Here is a 15,572-nt window from a genome sequence, read left to right on the forward strand (position 1 = left end):
TTAGATCTGATAGAGAGTGCCTGAAGAACTATGGACGGAGGTTCGTGTCATTGTACTGGAGGCGGTGATCAAAACCATCCCCAAGAGAAAGAAATGCACAAAGACAAAATGGTTGTCTGAGGAGGCCTTACAGATAGTTGAGAAAAGAAGAGAATTGAAAGGCAAAGGCGAAAAGGAAAGATATACCCATCTGAACCCAGAGTTCCAAAGAATAACACGAAGAAGTAAGAAAGCCCTCCTAAGTGAACAATGTAAAGAAATAGAGGAAAACAGTAGAATGGGAAAGGCTAGAGATCTCTTCAAGAAAATTAGCGATATCAAGGGAACATTTCATGCAGACATGGGAACAATAAAGGACAGAAACAGTATGGACTTAACAGAAGCAGAAGATATAAAGAAGAAATGGCAAGAATACACAGAAGTATACACAAAAGATCTTAATGACCCATGGTGTGATAACTTATCTAGAGCCAGACATCCTGGAATGTGAAGTCAAGTGGGCCTTAGGAACCATCATTATGAACAAAGCTAGTGGAGTCAAAGCCTTTGACTGTGTGGATCATAGCAAACTGTGAAAGATTCTTAAAGAGATGGGAATACCAGACTACCTTACCTGCCTCCTGGGAAACCTGTATGCAGGTCAAGAAGCAACAATTAAAACATGGAACAACAGCAGATTGGTTCCAAATTGGGAAAAGAGTGTGTCAGGGCTGTATATTGTCACTCTGCTTATTTAACTTATATGCAGAGTACATCATGTGAAATGCGGGGCTGGATGAAGCACAGGCTGGAATCAAGGATTGCTGGAAGAATTATCAATAACCTCAGATACGCAGATGACACACTACCCTTATGGCAGAAAGCGAAGAGGAACTGAGGAGCCTCTTGATGAAAGTGAAAGAGGAGAGTGGAAAAGTTGACTTAAAACTCAGCATTCAAAAGCGAAGATCCTGGTTTCCAGTCCTGTCACTTCGTGGCAAATAGATGGGTAAATAATGGAAACAGTGACAGACTTTCTTTTCTTGGGCTCCAGTATCACTGCAGATGGTAACTGCAGCCATGAAGTTAAAAGACCCTTGCTCCTTGGAAGAAAAGCTATGATAAACCTAGACAGCATATTAAAAAACAGAGACATTACTTTGCTGACAAAGGTCCATCTAGTCAAAGCAATGGTTTTCCCAGTAGTCACGTATGGATGTGAGAGTTGGACTATAAAGAAGGCTGAGTGCCGAAGAATTGATGCTTTTGAGCTATGGTGTTGGAGAAGACTGAGAGTCCCTTGGACAGCAAGCAGATCAAACCAGTCCATTCTAAAGGAGATGAATCCTGAATATTCGTTAGGACTAATACTGAAGTTCCAGTACTTTGGCCACCTGATGCAAAGAGCCAACTTATTAGAAAAGGCCTTAATGCTGGGAAAGATTGAAGGTGGGAGGAGAAGGGGACGACAGAGGACTAGATGGTTGGATGGCATCCCTGGCTTAATAAATATGAGTTTGAGCAAGCTCTGGGAGATGGTGAACGACAGGGAAGCCTAGCGTGCTGCAGTCCATGGGTTCGCAAAGTTTGACACGACTGTGTGACTGAACAACAACTTCCCCTGAAGAGTATGCCAGTTTCATCCCTAGTTAGGGATCTAGTATCCTGCATGCTGTGGCCAAAGGAAAAAAAAAACTCTACTGTTCTCTCAAAGCAGTAGCGTGGGGGAAGATTGGGAGATAGCCTCTTTATTCTGCCTGCTATTCCATAGATCTGGTCATCTCAAACCTAACCTATCTTGTAGGGTAATACCCTTTAATTAGCACCAATATTCAACCCATAAAACATAGAACCACTCTACAAGATGCTTTAAATATAGTATGCCAATATTCATACCCTACTCATAACTTCTCCTTGATTTAGAACTTGATGAATATGGATGTGGCAGTGTTATATTCTGATCTAGAATATAATTGCGTTGTAAGCAGAAATTAATAGTTATTATCATTCCTATAAATTTAGAGTTTGGTTGCTTTTTTCTTTTTTCTCATTGCTTAGCCAGAGTTTAAAATGGTCATTTCTGATGTTCCACATCGTCTGCTAGAAACTTAACTGTCTGCTAAAATACCTACCCTTGAAATTCAATAAAAGTGGATAATCTCTGGTATTTCCCAGCAAATACTCATTTGGCATATTAGCATGAGTAATTACTACCTTGATACAATTTGATCAGTACTGTTTTGAGCTAAGGTACAGTTTTTCAATATTAGCTAAATACAGTTATTTGTAAATAAAAAATGTTTATTTTTGAAAATGTTACTTTTTTAGAAATTTCTTTGCCTTTCTGAAGGTGAAAATATTATATTTTTCAGATTCTTCTTGAACTTTACTGGTTCAAGCCTGATGGATTGTTTTTATTAATATATATAAAAGTTTTAATATGTTATTATTGACTTAATTGTGGTCCTATACATTAATCTTTTCTGGGCTAAGTTATATGTATAGAATTAGAGCCTTTCACTTTATGTTTCAATTATCTAGTTCTGTAACACAAAGCACCTCAAAATTTAGTGGCTTAAAGTTGTAAGTGTTTATTATAAAGTTGTAAGTGTTTATTATTTTTCATTATTCTTTTCGTTGGCTGAACTCAGCTGGTTCATTCATGTGGTGTTAGCTGGAATCACTCGTGTACCTGATTTCAGCTGGGAGCTCAGCTGGAGTAGTGCAGAGTAGTTGAGGATTCTCTCCGGCTTACTAGTTGGACTTCTTCATTGTGGCTCAGGGCTCCAGAAGAACAAAAGTGGAAGCTCCAGAGCTTCTTCAGGGATGGACTTGCAACTTACATAGCATCACTTGACCACATTTATGTTTGTCAAAGGAAATCATAAGGTCCACTATCAAGGAGAGGGGACATCGTTACTCTACCTCTTAATGGGTAAAGTGGCATGGGAATACAGGTATGGGGAAGAATTATTGACAGCCCTCTTTACAGTCAGTTGCTACAGTTAGTATTATTTGTCATCCAAAACATTTTTAATCCTATTTTTAATTTAAATAGAAAATAGCAGTCATATCTTTCTTTTTTGACCTGATTTTAGGTTGTGATAGTTGTGTCTGGCAGGTTAACAATAACTGTTTAGCTGAGTTGTTTGGAACCACTAATTTCAGTAAGCCAATAATACTTGTATGTTTTTTCCCCCTAGTATTGATTGTGCTGGTATTTTGAAACTCCGAAATTCAGATATAGAACTTCGAAAAGGAGAAACTGATATTGGCAGAAAGAATACTAGAGTTCGACTTGTGTTTCGTGTACACATCCCCCAGCCCAATGGAAAAGTCCTTTCTCTGCAGACAGCTTCTATACCTGTTGAATGCTGTAAGTGAGCTTGTGATGATATTTTAAAAATTTTGTTTATAAAAGGTCATTTTCATTTCCTGTTTTATTTATAATGTTGAGATCAAAAGTAAACTGAAACCCAGGGTTTGGATAGCTGGTGTGATTTTCTTATATAGAAATAAACTACATGTTTAGTTGGAGTTAGTATTGATCTTGGAGTTAGGAAATGGCTTCGCATTATAATCTGACCCTAGGTAGCCTTTGTGGCTATAGACATTATTCTCTTGACTACAGTTTTCTTACCTGTAAATGAGGAAGGGGACTTGATGACACCTGAGGACCAAATCATGAACCTATGAGTCTGACGCTAAGTGTCACTATTACTTGGTCACCTTTGTTTTATTAAAATGTTGGAAGATGCCTATCTTTACAAGCTGACAGTTCACCTAACTATGGATTCACAGGCTTTTGGCTTTTTACCATAAATTTATTTACACCAGCTTGAGAAAGTGAATATCATTTACCTAAATTTTCAAGGCCAAGAAAGTGAAAAAGGCCCTAGAACCTGATATCTGCTCAAGCTGTGGATTGAGAACTGTGGACCTCAGGCAGGTTAGCTGTTAGGACTGAAATACTGAGATTGTGATTTAGATCCTTTTGGGCATAATTTTTGGATTAACTTTAAATAGATAATACAGGTATATGGTACAGAATTTAAAATGAATAAAAGTATGAAGTGAGGCCCCTGCACTTGCCCTCTGCTATACTGTCTGTGGATTGTGCTTCTCTCTGAATCTGAATAAATCCACTTCTTATCTAAAAAAAAAGTATAAAATGAAAAGTAAATTTTCAAGTCAGCTAATTCCCCTTCTTAGAAACAGCTTTTGTTGCCACAATCTTTGTTACTCTGCCAGACAAGTGCCCATTTAAGCATATATTTCTCTAATTTTTAGCAACATAATTTAAGTAATTTTAAGTTCATAGAGTAGCTTGAGTTTTTGAGATGAATTTATGCTAAAATTACTCTGTTTCCTCTTTTAGTTTATTAACTTAATGTGTGACTATTGAGAATATAAAAAACACAGAATGGTATAAAGAGTAGCATTAAAATCTTTTGTAATGTCACTTCTCTGAGATAGTCACTATTAACCATTTTTTGAATTTTTTTGGGTGTGTGTGTGTATACACAGTATTTGGTATTTTCACTTATAATGGGCGTGTTCTCATATTGTTAAATATTCTTCAAAAATACTTTTAGCACATGCATAATGTTTTATTACGGCTATACCATTTGCTGAACAGTTTGATGTGTTCAGCAAATGTACTTGTGATGGCTAGTTTCCGGCATAAATAGTCTTACTCCCTAGGCTAGTCAGTGCTTGTTTTTATGCTCCTTCTCTGTTGCGCCATTTAGAACATAAATAGGGACATAAATGTTTTCTGAGATCTAGGTTGGTCCTTGGTACTTTCCAAGTTGTAGCTCATCCTAACCAGACCCATCCCCTCTGACACATTCTCTTTGAACGGGACCAGGATCCCAGTTCATATACCTTTTGTGGCTTGGTATGAAATACTTGGAAGAGACATGGTAAACTGGGACTGCATGCATCATAAAGGCAGTCAAGTTGTTTAAATTTCTTTAAAATGTTGTTTTGGCCAAACAAAACACAGCTGACCCTCAAAACCACCAATTTTCCACCCAAGTAGTAGGACTAAAAGTAGACCTGTTTCCAAAACATGAAGAAGAAAGTATAGTCCACACTTCATTTTAATCCAGAGAGAAATGTAGTTATTGAGGCCTTTGACAGGAATAAACCCTTAAAGAACCTAAGCAGTCAAAACAAGTATAGCTTGAAACTCAAGCATTTTTTAAAAAAAGAAAAGAAAGGCCAGAAATAGGATCTCCAGAAAATACAATTGAAATCAGTTGATATCAGAAAATGATGGCACCAAAGAAAAGTTAATACTTTAAATAATGACTTAGAGGCTTTAAGATATATTGTGTTCACATATCCTGGGAAGAAAGAGTAGAGTGCACTAAGAAATTTATGTTCATTTTTAAAAATTCTGTATTGAAATGTGTACTTCATGTATACTTTGTTTAGTTCAGAAGATCTATCCAAAGATAGATCTATTGGATAGATCTATTCAAAAGTTCAGGAGATCTTAGTTCAGAAGATCTATCCAAAGATAGATCTAAAGATCTGTTCAGAAGATCATCCAAAATGTAATCCTGATGTCTTGACGATCTGACTGTTTTCTTGGTGAAAGGTTTACTTGGTGTTTGTCCTTTAGAAACTTGTCTTCTTTTAGTTGTATGTAATATAATTATGCCTCTTAGTTTTCTTCTTATATTAAATTTGCCAATTTTAAAAGGCAAATTGTAGGGAAGAAATGTATTAAGCTAAAAAGAGAAAAGTGGATGAGGTGAATGTGTTGGAGTCAACATAAGTTGCAGGCATTGATTAATTTCTCTTTATTAGTTTCTCTATAGTCGTAGTCTAATAATAATGTAGAAGTCACATGACTAATAAGTCTATTTTGTTTTCTAAATAGCATAGTTATTTAGTAGATATTGTTACTATTGTCCTGTGTTTTATAAAAGCCCAGAATTTTCTTCTTTTATAGCTAGAATTTGTCATTTACATATGAAAGACTGTAAACTAGTATTTATTTTTCTCCACTCTTAAAAAACAGCTCAGCGGTCTGCCCAAGAACTTCCTCATATTGAGAAGTACAGTATCAACAGTTGTTCTGTAAATGGAGGGCATGAAATGATTGTTACTGGATCTAATTTTCTTCCAGAATCCAAAATCATCTTTCTTGAAAAAGGACAAGGTAAATAATATAAAATTTGAGTTGACACAGACATAGAAAACAAACTTATGGTTACCAAAGGGGGTAGGAGAGAGAAGGGATAAATTAGGAGTTTGGGATAAGAAGATACAAACTTAAAAAAAAAAAAAGAAGATACAAACTACTATATATAAAATAGATGAACTGGGCCACTTTCTTAAACCATACACAAAAATGAACTCAAAATTGATTAAAGACTTAAGTGTAAAACCTGAAACTGTAAAACTGGAAGAAAACTTAGGTAGTAAGCCATGGCATAGGTCTTGACAGTGATTTTTTGAATCTGACACCAAAAGCAGCAACAGCAAAAATAAAAGGGACTACATCAAACTTAAAAAGCTGCACAACAAAAGAAACTGTCCACAAAATGAGAAAGCAGCCTATTGAATGAGAGAAAATATTTCCAAAGCACATAAAGAGCTCATACAGTTCAATAGTAAAAAATCAGACAATCCCAATTAAGAAATAAGCAGAAGATCCCAGTAGACATTTTTCCAAAGAAGAACATAGATAGCCAACAGATATGAAGATCCTCTACATTGTTAATCATCAGTGAAATGGAAGTCAAAACCATAGAGAGGGACTTGCCTGGTAGTCCAGTGGCTAAGACTTCATTCTCTCAATGCAGGGGTCTCAGGTTCATTTTCTGGTCAGGGAATTAGATCCTACATGCCACAATGAAGACCTGGCAAAGCCAAAAAAAAAAGAAAAACATAAAACTATAGATATCACCTCACACCTCTTAGAATGGCTATTATCAAAAAAAAAAGTAGAAAAAACAAGTGTTGACAAGTCTGCGAACAAGAGGGAATTGTATACTGTTTGTGGGAATGTGAACTGATGCAGTCACTACAGAAAATATTTTGGAGGTTCCTCAGAAAATTTAAAGTAGAACTACTGTATGATCCAGAAGTTCCACTTCTGGGTATTTATCTGAAGAAAATAGATATACTAACTCAAGAAAACACATTCCCATGTTCATTGCCCAGTGTTTGCAGTAGCCAAGACTTGGTTATAAGGACCCTGACATCTGTGCTCCTAGTACATCCAGAATGCATCTTTATTAATTATTGTAACGTCCACATTTCATTATAGTGAACTGTTTATATTTGCCTTTCATCCACAGACAGAAAGTAGGGTATCCTGTCTCTTATTTCAGCAACCCAAAGTGCCTGGCAAGTTGAGACCCAGCAGATGATTGCTGGACTGAGCTGTAATTCTGAGTAGGCATAGCATTTGTGCACAGGGGTAGCTCATACTTAGTTGTTGGAGTGGAAAATGGTAGTCACAGTCTGGAAGGCATTTCACCCAGTCTTCACAGAACAGATGAAGTCATGCTAGCAGTGAAGATACTTGTATGGTTTTGTCACTGGGTGAATGCCCATGACATAAAAAGAATGCTTTAGAATAGCTGCACATTAGACTGGAGTGGGAACACTAGCAGCAGATGGGGTGCTCCCAGGTCAACAAGTCACTTGTGATGAATAGACAGAAAATGTGCTGGCCAGATAATAAAGATCTGTGGTGACCCAGATCTGGAAAGCCTAGCAGATTGTTCACAAGACCATCTGTTTCTAAGAAGATCTTGACAAGCCAAGCAATCATAGAAAATGAAGTCTAGTAGGGGGAAACTAACATAGCAAGGGCTGGAGGTTAAAAAAAACACAAAAAAACTCAGCTGCATGAGTACACAGTGTGGGAGCTTGAGCTTGGCAGTAGGAAATGTGGCAGACTGAGGGACACTTGCTGGCCACACGCGAAGTGTCAGACACTTTCTTGATAGTGTAGCTGCTTCAGAAAACTTTTTTATTGACAGAGACACAGCATCTCTATGTGAGACAACAAGAGCCTCAGTCACTCTCTGTCGTGTTGAATCATTTCTCACCTGGTCTATTTAGTCCTCAGCCTGATGCATTTGGAGGGAGATGGTCACACCGGAAGACTGTTCAAAGAAGAGAGACCAGGAGGGCTAAAATATTGTTTAGGGAATAGATGTGGAACTGGAGGTGCTAGGCAGCAGAAAAGGAGACACAGGCAAACACAGATACTTTTGAACCTATGAAATACTGTCTCACAGATACACTCAAGATTTTTAGGGGGTGGCAACAAGGAGTAGTGTTTAGGCCAGAGGTTGGGTACTCGAAGGAGACATGTTATCTATCATGAAGATAGAGCAGTTTTCTAGCAACAGTTATTATCCAAAGATAAAATGGGTTACTTGGTTAGGGAATGAGTTTCTCATTACTTTAAGGCACACAGTCAGAAAGAAGTTGGCTGCCACTTTGTAGAGGTGTTCTCAGATTTTCGTACATTGCTTAGTAGAATAAAGTCTGCAGGCCCTGCAAATTCAGGTAGCCTAAGATCTTTCTTCACACTTTTTTCCCCGTGGGTAGACATTTTCATAACAGAAGTCAGTGAGATAAAGATTCCTTTTGCCAATAAATTTGTGATACTAAATAAGTTAGATTTTGTTTGCATGCTTTTTGACTTCCTTTTAACTATAAATTGTTTCTTTCACTAGATGGACGACCTCAGTGGGAAGTAGAAGGGAAAATAATCAAGGAAAAATGTCAAGGGGTAAGAAGTTTATTTCTTTGGAAATATTTGAGATGCTTAATGAGAAAATTAGATAATGTTGCTTTGTGGTATAGATGAGGAGTCTTTTTTTAGAAGTTTGGACATGAAATAGAATGCCTTCCTGGTACTAAAATAAAGCTTAGGAAAGATAAACTGTTGGTGTCTTCCCCTTTTTTGTGCATAGGGTAGGAGAAATTAGAAATGAAAGATTATTAGAAGTTCTTACTGAGGTTATCATTGATTTACTTCTCTGAATTCAGTGAAGAGATCAAATTCAGTGAAGAACTTTAAATAATGGGCAAAAAAATAGGAGGACAAGCCCTCAGGGGTTTTGTATTTAACACACTCTTTCCAACTCCTCCACATTAAGCCTTCCAGGATTCAACACTGAAAGCTGTGATTCCTTCATCCTGGTTGGAATGGACACAGAATTTTCTCTGGGGTAGACAATACCTCTTCTCACAGTGCTCTCCAAAGACCTAGAGAAGTTAGATTAAGGATTGTGGTTGATTTGGGGCTAAAAATTTTCTCTATGCTTATGTAAGATTATTCTTGATATAGATACAGATTTTGTGTTTTGCCATTTAGGACATTTTCAATGTAAAATTTAAGATAAAGGAGTTCCCTAGTGGTTAAGATTTAACGCTTTTCCTGCTGTAGGCCAGGTTCAATCCCTGGTGAGGGAGCTGAGATCCCTCAGGCCACACAGCAAGGCCAAGGGAAAAAAATGATAAGAAATCTAAACTATAACACAATGTGGGAGCTATTAAACTTTGATTAAAAATTAGAACAAACATCACTTAAGATGTATGCTGCTGCTGCTAAGTCACTTTAGTCATGTCCAACTCTGTGTGACCCCATAAACGGCAGCCCACCAGGCTCCCCCGCCCCTGGGATTCTCCAGGCAAGAACACTGGAGTGGGTTGCCATTTCCTTCTCCAGCACCTGAAAGTGAAAAGTGAAAGTGAAGTCACTCAGTCGTGTCAGACTCTTAGCGACCCCATGGACTGCAACCTACCAGGCTCCTCTGTCCATGGGATATTCCAGGCAAGAGTACTGGTGTGGGGTGCCATTGCCTTCTCCTAAGATGTATAGTAACATGTAATATTTATTAGCACAAAATATCTGACTACATAGTAAATAATACGACTTTTGATTTCTGCTATAGCTAGAAACCCAAGTAGGTGAGTGAAAAGCAATTTCTCCTTTAATAGTTTACTTGAAAGAGCATTTCTCTGTTAAGACTGAAGTATCCTTAGAGTAAATCCCCAGATGACTTATATGACCAGTTAATGTGCATAATGAGCCCAAGTAGTTAAGGCTCATGAGATGTGTTGAGTTTAGCAGGTGCATTTCATTTTTAGTTCTGAGTGTAACACAATCTTGCTTTCCATGCTCCTTAGGCTCACATTGTCCTTGAAGTTCCTCCATATCATAACCCAGCAGTTACAACTGCAGTGCAGGTGCACTTTTATCTTTGCAATGGCAAGAGGAAAAAAAGCCAGTCTCAACGTTTTACTTACACACCAGGTACGAGGAGTTATTGTGACGGTTTACTATACAGCTTTCTTTTATAATGAATAAAAAGTTATTCAGTGAATCCTGTATTAGTTAGTGTGTTTAAGATAGGGTGCTTATAATGAATAAAAATCCCAACATATGCCTCATCTGTGAAGTTTATATTTACTTTAAATGTTAGATCTGATAACAGTTATTTTTTGTTGTCTTTTGTCATAAGGAAATTAGAAGGTTGAATGTAGATTTGAAGTCTATTTTCAGGAGTTACCAAAGGTCACCAGCACTGTTGGAAGGATAGATGTCTGAATACGTGTGAACTTTCCTTCTGCCCTTAGCACTGCAAAAAAGCAGTGTGCCTGTTTTGTAGTATATTCATCTCAACCATTTCCAATCAAAATGGAAAATTTCTCCTTAAATTTTTAATTTGGCAAGCAGCAACTATAGCATGTGTTGGCTTTGGGGGAGTATAACATTGATGGCAGAATTCCTGATTTTATAGAGACACCCTAACAAAGAAGACTTCCATACCTCTTTCTGCAGCAGCTCAAGTGCTGTAATTTTCCAGGTCTGGATTGTGACACACAAACAGTATATGCAATAATTCATGCTGATGTTTACATTCTTAGAGAACAAACATTTATAGAGGTCTTCTCTGTGCTAGATGCTGTATTATTAGTCATCAGAACATATGATGAGAAAAAATACTGTAATGAAGCTTCTTCTCCAAAACTTATTCTTATAAAAACTTTTAAAGGGTTTATTGTAAATGAAAAGAATAAACACTTGGTTTGAGAGGGTTCTGGTTATTAGTCATTCATTTGTCACCATATTCTTTTTAAAGCCTGGCTGTATTTCATTTATAGCCTCTGAATACTGCTTATATTCCAGAATCTGAAAATTATTATTACTTGACCATGTTAATACGTTACTTGGTAATAAAATATTTCAGATAATTTCCAAACCTTTGAATTAAGGATTTTGGTTAGCCATTTCATTTATTCATTAATTCAGTAAGTATTTACGGATACACACTAAGTGAGCAAAACCTCTCAGCTTCTCTCTCGTGGAGCTTATAATCTAGTGGAACAAATAGAAGCTAATAAATCTCTAAATAAATAATTTATAAATTTGTAGTTAGAAACATAAGAACTGTTAAGGAAAGGGAAGCAATGCTGTGGGTGAAAATAACAGAGGGATTCTTGCTAGGCTAACTGGTTGTGAAAAGACTTCTATGAGCAAGTGATGCTTGAGTTAATAACTGAAAAATAATAGTAACAGTTTATAATTATATAACATTAACTGTTTTAGTACTGTTCTCAGCCCTTTCTGTATTCATTTAATCCTCTTAATAAACCTGTGGGGTAGGTTGTTGCCTTATTTTACAGATGAGGACACTGAGTGGCTAACTAATGTACCCAAGGTCTCACAGCATATATTCTAGAGCCAAACATCACATATAGTCAGGTTCCAGAGTCTGGGCTCCTAACTTAACCTGGACTACATCCATTTGTTCATTTATTTGGCAAACAGAGCATTTCGTGTGTGCCAGGTGCTATTCTAAGCAGTTTATACAAACGAACTCATTTATTCTCCCATAACGCTATAAGGTTATAAGTCCCTTGGACTGCAAGGAGATCCAACCAGTCCATCCTAAAGGAGATCAGTCCTGGGTGTTCATTGGAGGGACTGATGTTGAAGCTAAAACTCCAATACTTTGGCCACCTGATGCGGAGAGCTGACTCATTTGAAAAGACCCTGATGCTGGGAAAGATTGAGGGCAGGAGAAGGGGACGACAGAGGATGAGATGGTTGGATGGCATCACCGACACAATGGACATAGGTTTGGATGAACTATGGGAGTTGGTGATGGACAGGGAGGCCTGGCGTACTGTGGTTCATGGGGTCACAAGGAGTCGGACACGACTGAGCGACTGAACTGAACTGAACGCTATAAGGTAGATGGTGTTGCCCTCCGCATTTGGCAAGTGAGTGAACTGAGATCCTATAGTTAATAAAGGCAAACATGAGATATGAATCTTTGCAGTATGGCTGAATAGTCTGTACTGTTAATTACTGTTAGATAAAGAGTGGGAAAACATTCCACATAAAGGCTGTAGCACATGCAAAGGCCTTATGGTTGGTTGGATCAGATAGTATTAAAAGAGTTGTAAGAAGTGAACTTTAACAGGGAGGTGACATGATCAGATCTGTATTTCAAAAATAATTTTTCCCCTGGTTCTTCTGTCAGTTTATAAGATGTCAATGACCAGTTTAGTCTTTCCTCAAATTAACTAACTATAGAGTGTGAAATTTATATAGGAGAGACCCAGGAAGGATAAAATGTGATTCAAACAGCTAGCATATTTTAAGTATACAAAGGTGAGAAAGAGCATCAGTGATGATAAAGAATATCAGGTTTCTGAGAAGAGTGGGAAAAGATAGGATTTAAGATATCCCAATTGGCATGGACTTTAAATCGAAAAGAAACAGGAGGGAAGATAAAGGAGATGAACAAGATGGATGTACATTAGGAACGTTTACAGACTTAGTAGTGGAAAGTTTAGGGAGTTTCCAAATGATAGCTTCAGTTTTGTTTCTATAAAGAATGACATGCAGCCTCCTTTTGTGAGCAGAGAGGAGAATGTGGGTGATTTGGCAGTTTAACGGTGTGGAGAAATATGAAAAAGTTATTGTAAAGAGAGGGGAGAGTAAGTTACCACCAAAACCTAATAGAATAATCAAAGGACACCTTTGATGTTGATATTGGTGAGTTTATGGATACTAATTAGCTCTCCTGTGTAAATTTCTTAGGCAGCACTCAGATTCTTCAGGGCAGGTGGTGAAATATGAATTATAGGGCTCATCCAGGGTCCAAGAATGTTACTAAATTCTTTTGAGATGAGGAACTACAGAATCTAACCTGAATAAGAAGGAAGAGAGCTTCTGGGGTTGGGGAAAAAAGGCACTAGGATCAGCATGTTAGAGGTGTTGATTACTACCATCGTAGTGGTGGTAGTGGGCAGACAGAAAGGAGCAAATATCATGCCTCTACATTATCAACTCTTGAATTGAGAAAACAATATAAAAGCAGAGTCCTAGAGGGCATTATGTATGAGAATGGAAATCAATGGGGCCCTGGAGTGCAGGGAGAACATTGGATTGGACTAGAGCTGTCATCACTGGCCTTGTGGTTGACAGAATGTAAATCAGGTGGCACACGCTAGTGAAGGAAGAGTGGACACACAAGTGTTTGGGCAGTCCTTATTCTGCTTGATTATTGCCTTTTGTCTGTAACATTTGACTTTTTTCACTTTCTTTCTAAAATGAAATTTTGAATAAGGTTTTTACAAAGGCGAATATGTTACTGTGAATGTTTTTAAAGAACAAGTTGAAAAATTTTTTTAAAGCATCCATATTCTCTTTCAATCTGTCATTCTCTTCTTTAGATCCTTTAATTCCATGTATAGCCACATCATTTTAAAAATAGAAATGAGACCATACTCTCTTATATGTACTAATTTTATAACCTGAACATTTTTATTTTCCCTATCAGCAGATAAGTTTACAGAATCTTAATAGCTTTTTAGTATTCTACTGTATGACCCTTTGTTATGGTAGAGTTATTATGTTTGTCTTATTAGTATGAATGCTTTATAGTAGAGATTTTAGCCATTTTATGTATAACAATAATTCCTTTTTAATTTTTACTTATAAAAACTATGTATTTGTAAGTTGCTTATTTTTAATTAAAGGATTTCTTCATTTGCCTCCTTTTTGGCAACTGCCTCACAATAGGGATCTGACCAGTATCAGTATCCAGTGGGGGAATAATCATTAACTACAAGTGGCTAATTTAAAAACAAATTGTTTTTAATTAGGGATTATATTTAGTATTATTTGTCCCACAATCCATTGCTTTCTAGAATGAAGACAGTTCGCAGCATATGTGCATGATTTACACATTAACCTTACCACAGGCGGTAATACAGCACACAGCCCTTCCCTAGGTTTCAGCTACTTGATCTTCTGCCCAGCTTGTATTCAATAGCTTCAGAACTTCCAATGTGGGGGACCCTACCCCCACCCCAGAGAAAGTGTATCTCCCTCTGAAGTCCAGCAGAAGTTATTTGTACATGGGGATACCATCTGAGCTCTGATTTTTGGAATCATGGGGATTTTTCAGACAGCGTTAGAGCCAAACTCTCATATATAATATTTTGCTTGTGGGAGGGTATAGTCTGTATTCTAAATAGTTGACTGGGTAAACTGACTTATATTTTGGTTGTTTTGATTGGGAGGAAGAGCATGCCTTACAGTCAGAAGATCAAATCTCAGTTCTGCCACAGACTGTATCTACTGGCTAACCTCTGTAAAAGAGGATATAATACTAAACAGTGATTTTCAAATTGTTTGGATTGTTTTATTCTTCAAATAAGGGCTTCCTAGGAGGCGCAGTGGTAAAGAATCTGTCTGTCAATGTAGGAGACACGGGTTTGATCCCTGGATTGGGAAGATACCCTGGAGGAGGAAATGACAATCCACTCCAGTATTTTTGCCTGGGAAATCCCATGGACAGAGAAGCCTGGCAGGCTACAGTCCATGGGGGTCACAAAGAGTCAGGTACGACTGAGCACAGCACATATTCTTCAAATAAAATCTTATGCAAAAAGCAGTTTTATGAGAATAAAGCTGGCTTGGGTGCTCTTTTAGCACTGGAAAGGGAAGTCCAGAGCTGTTACTCTTTGGATCCTATTCTATATCCATCACTTGAAGAAGAGTGTAAGACTTCTCATGGTTTGAAAACCACTAGACCAGTTGATCTTTTTTTTTCCTTGGATTCCTCTGTTCTTCAGCATTCTAAATTTGAGAAATAGCTTGTATAATACAAAAGGTAGAATTAATCTATTTCCAAAACTCGTCTCATTGTAGATATTGTAAGATATGTTTAACTATATTTCCCTCCAAACAAGATTAAATAGACCAGCATTGAGGACGTCATGTTGGAGTCTGAATTCCTCATAGACCAAAAGAATAATTCTTGATGTGGCAGAGTGAACATGCACTTGATTTAGTAGAGCGTAGTTATCAGACTGGATACCCAGATATTGGTCAGGAACGTAGAAATAAGGATTAGATCACACACAAAAAGGTGGATGTTATGCTGTAGTTTTCAGTCCCTCTGTGTCCTTTTTAGTACATGATAACCAACCATTTATGTAACCAAGGATCCCAGCTGTTCCGATAACCAACCATTTATGTAACCAAGGATCCCAGCTGTTCCATTCAGGATTAAAGGATGAGACTA

The 15,572-nt window shown here is 37.3% G+C and overlaps 1 protein-coding gene across 3 annotated transcripts in view; it reads left to right on the plus strand.

Annotated features, from left to right (window-relative positions):
- NFATC3 (nuclear factor of activated T cells 3) overlaps positions 1-15,572 on the plus strand; it is a 91,892-nt gene that overhangs the window by 52,167 nt on the left and 24,153 nt on the right. For 2 of the 3 annotated variants that reach the window (XM_065925602.1, XM_065925603.1), the window contains exons 5-8: positions 3,183-3,355; positions 6,014-6,154; positions 8,694-8,749; positions 10,153-10,279. In XM_065925602.1, the coding sequence (XP_065781674.1) occupies positions 3,183-3,355; positions 6,014-6,154; positions 8,694-8,749; positions 10,153-10,279 (497 nt within the window). The remainder of the gene's footprint in view (positions 1-3,182; positions 3,356-6,013; positions 6,155-8,693; positions 8,750-10,152; positions 10,280-15,572) is intronic. The other variant, XM_065925604.1, reaches the window with a different exon arrangement.

Source organism: Muntiacus reevesi, chromosome 2 (genome assembly GCF_963930625.1).
Source record: "Muntiacus reevesi chromosome 2, mMunRee1.1, whole genome shotgun sequence".
Lineage (NCBI taxonomy): Eukaryota > Metazoa > Chordata > Mammalia > Artiodactyla > Cervidae > Muntiacus > Muntiacus reevesi.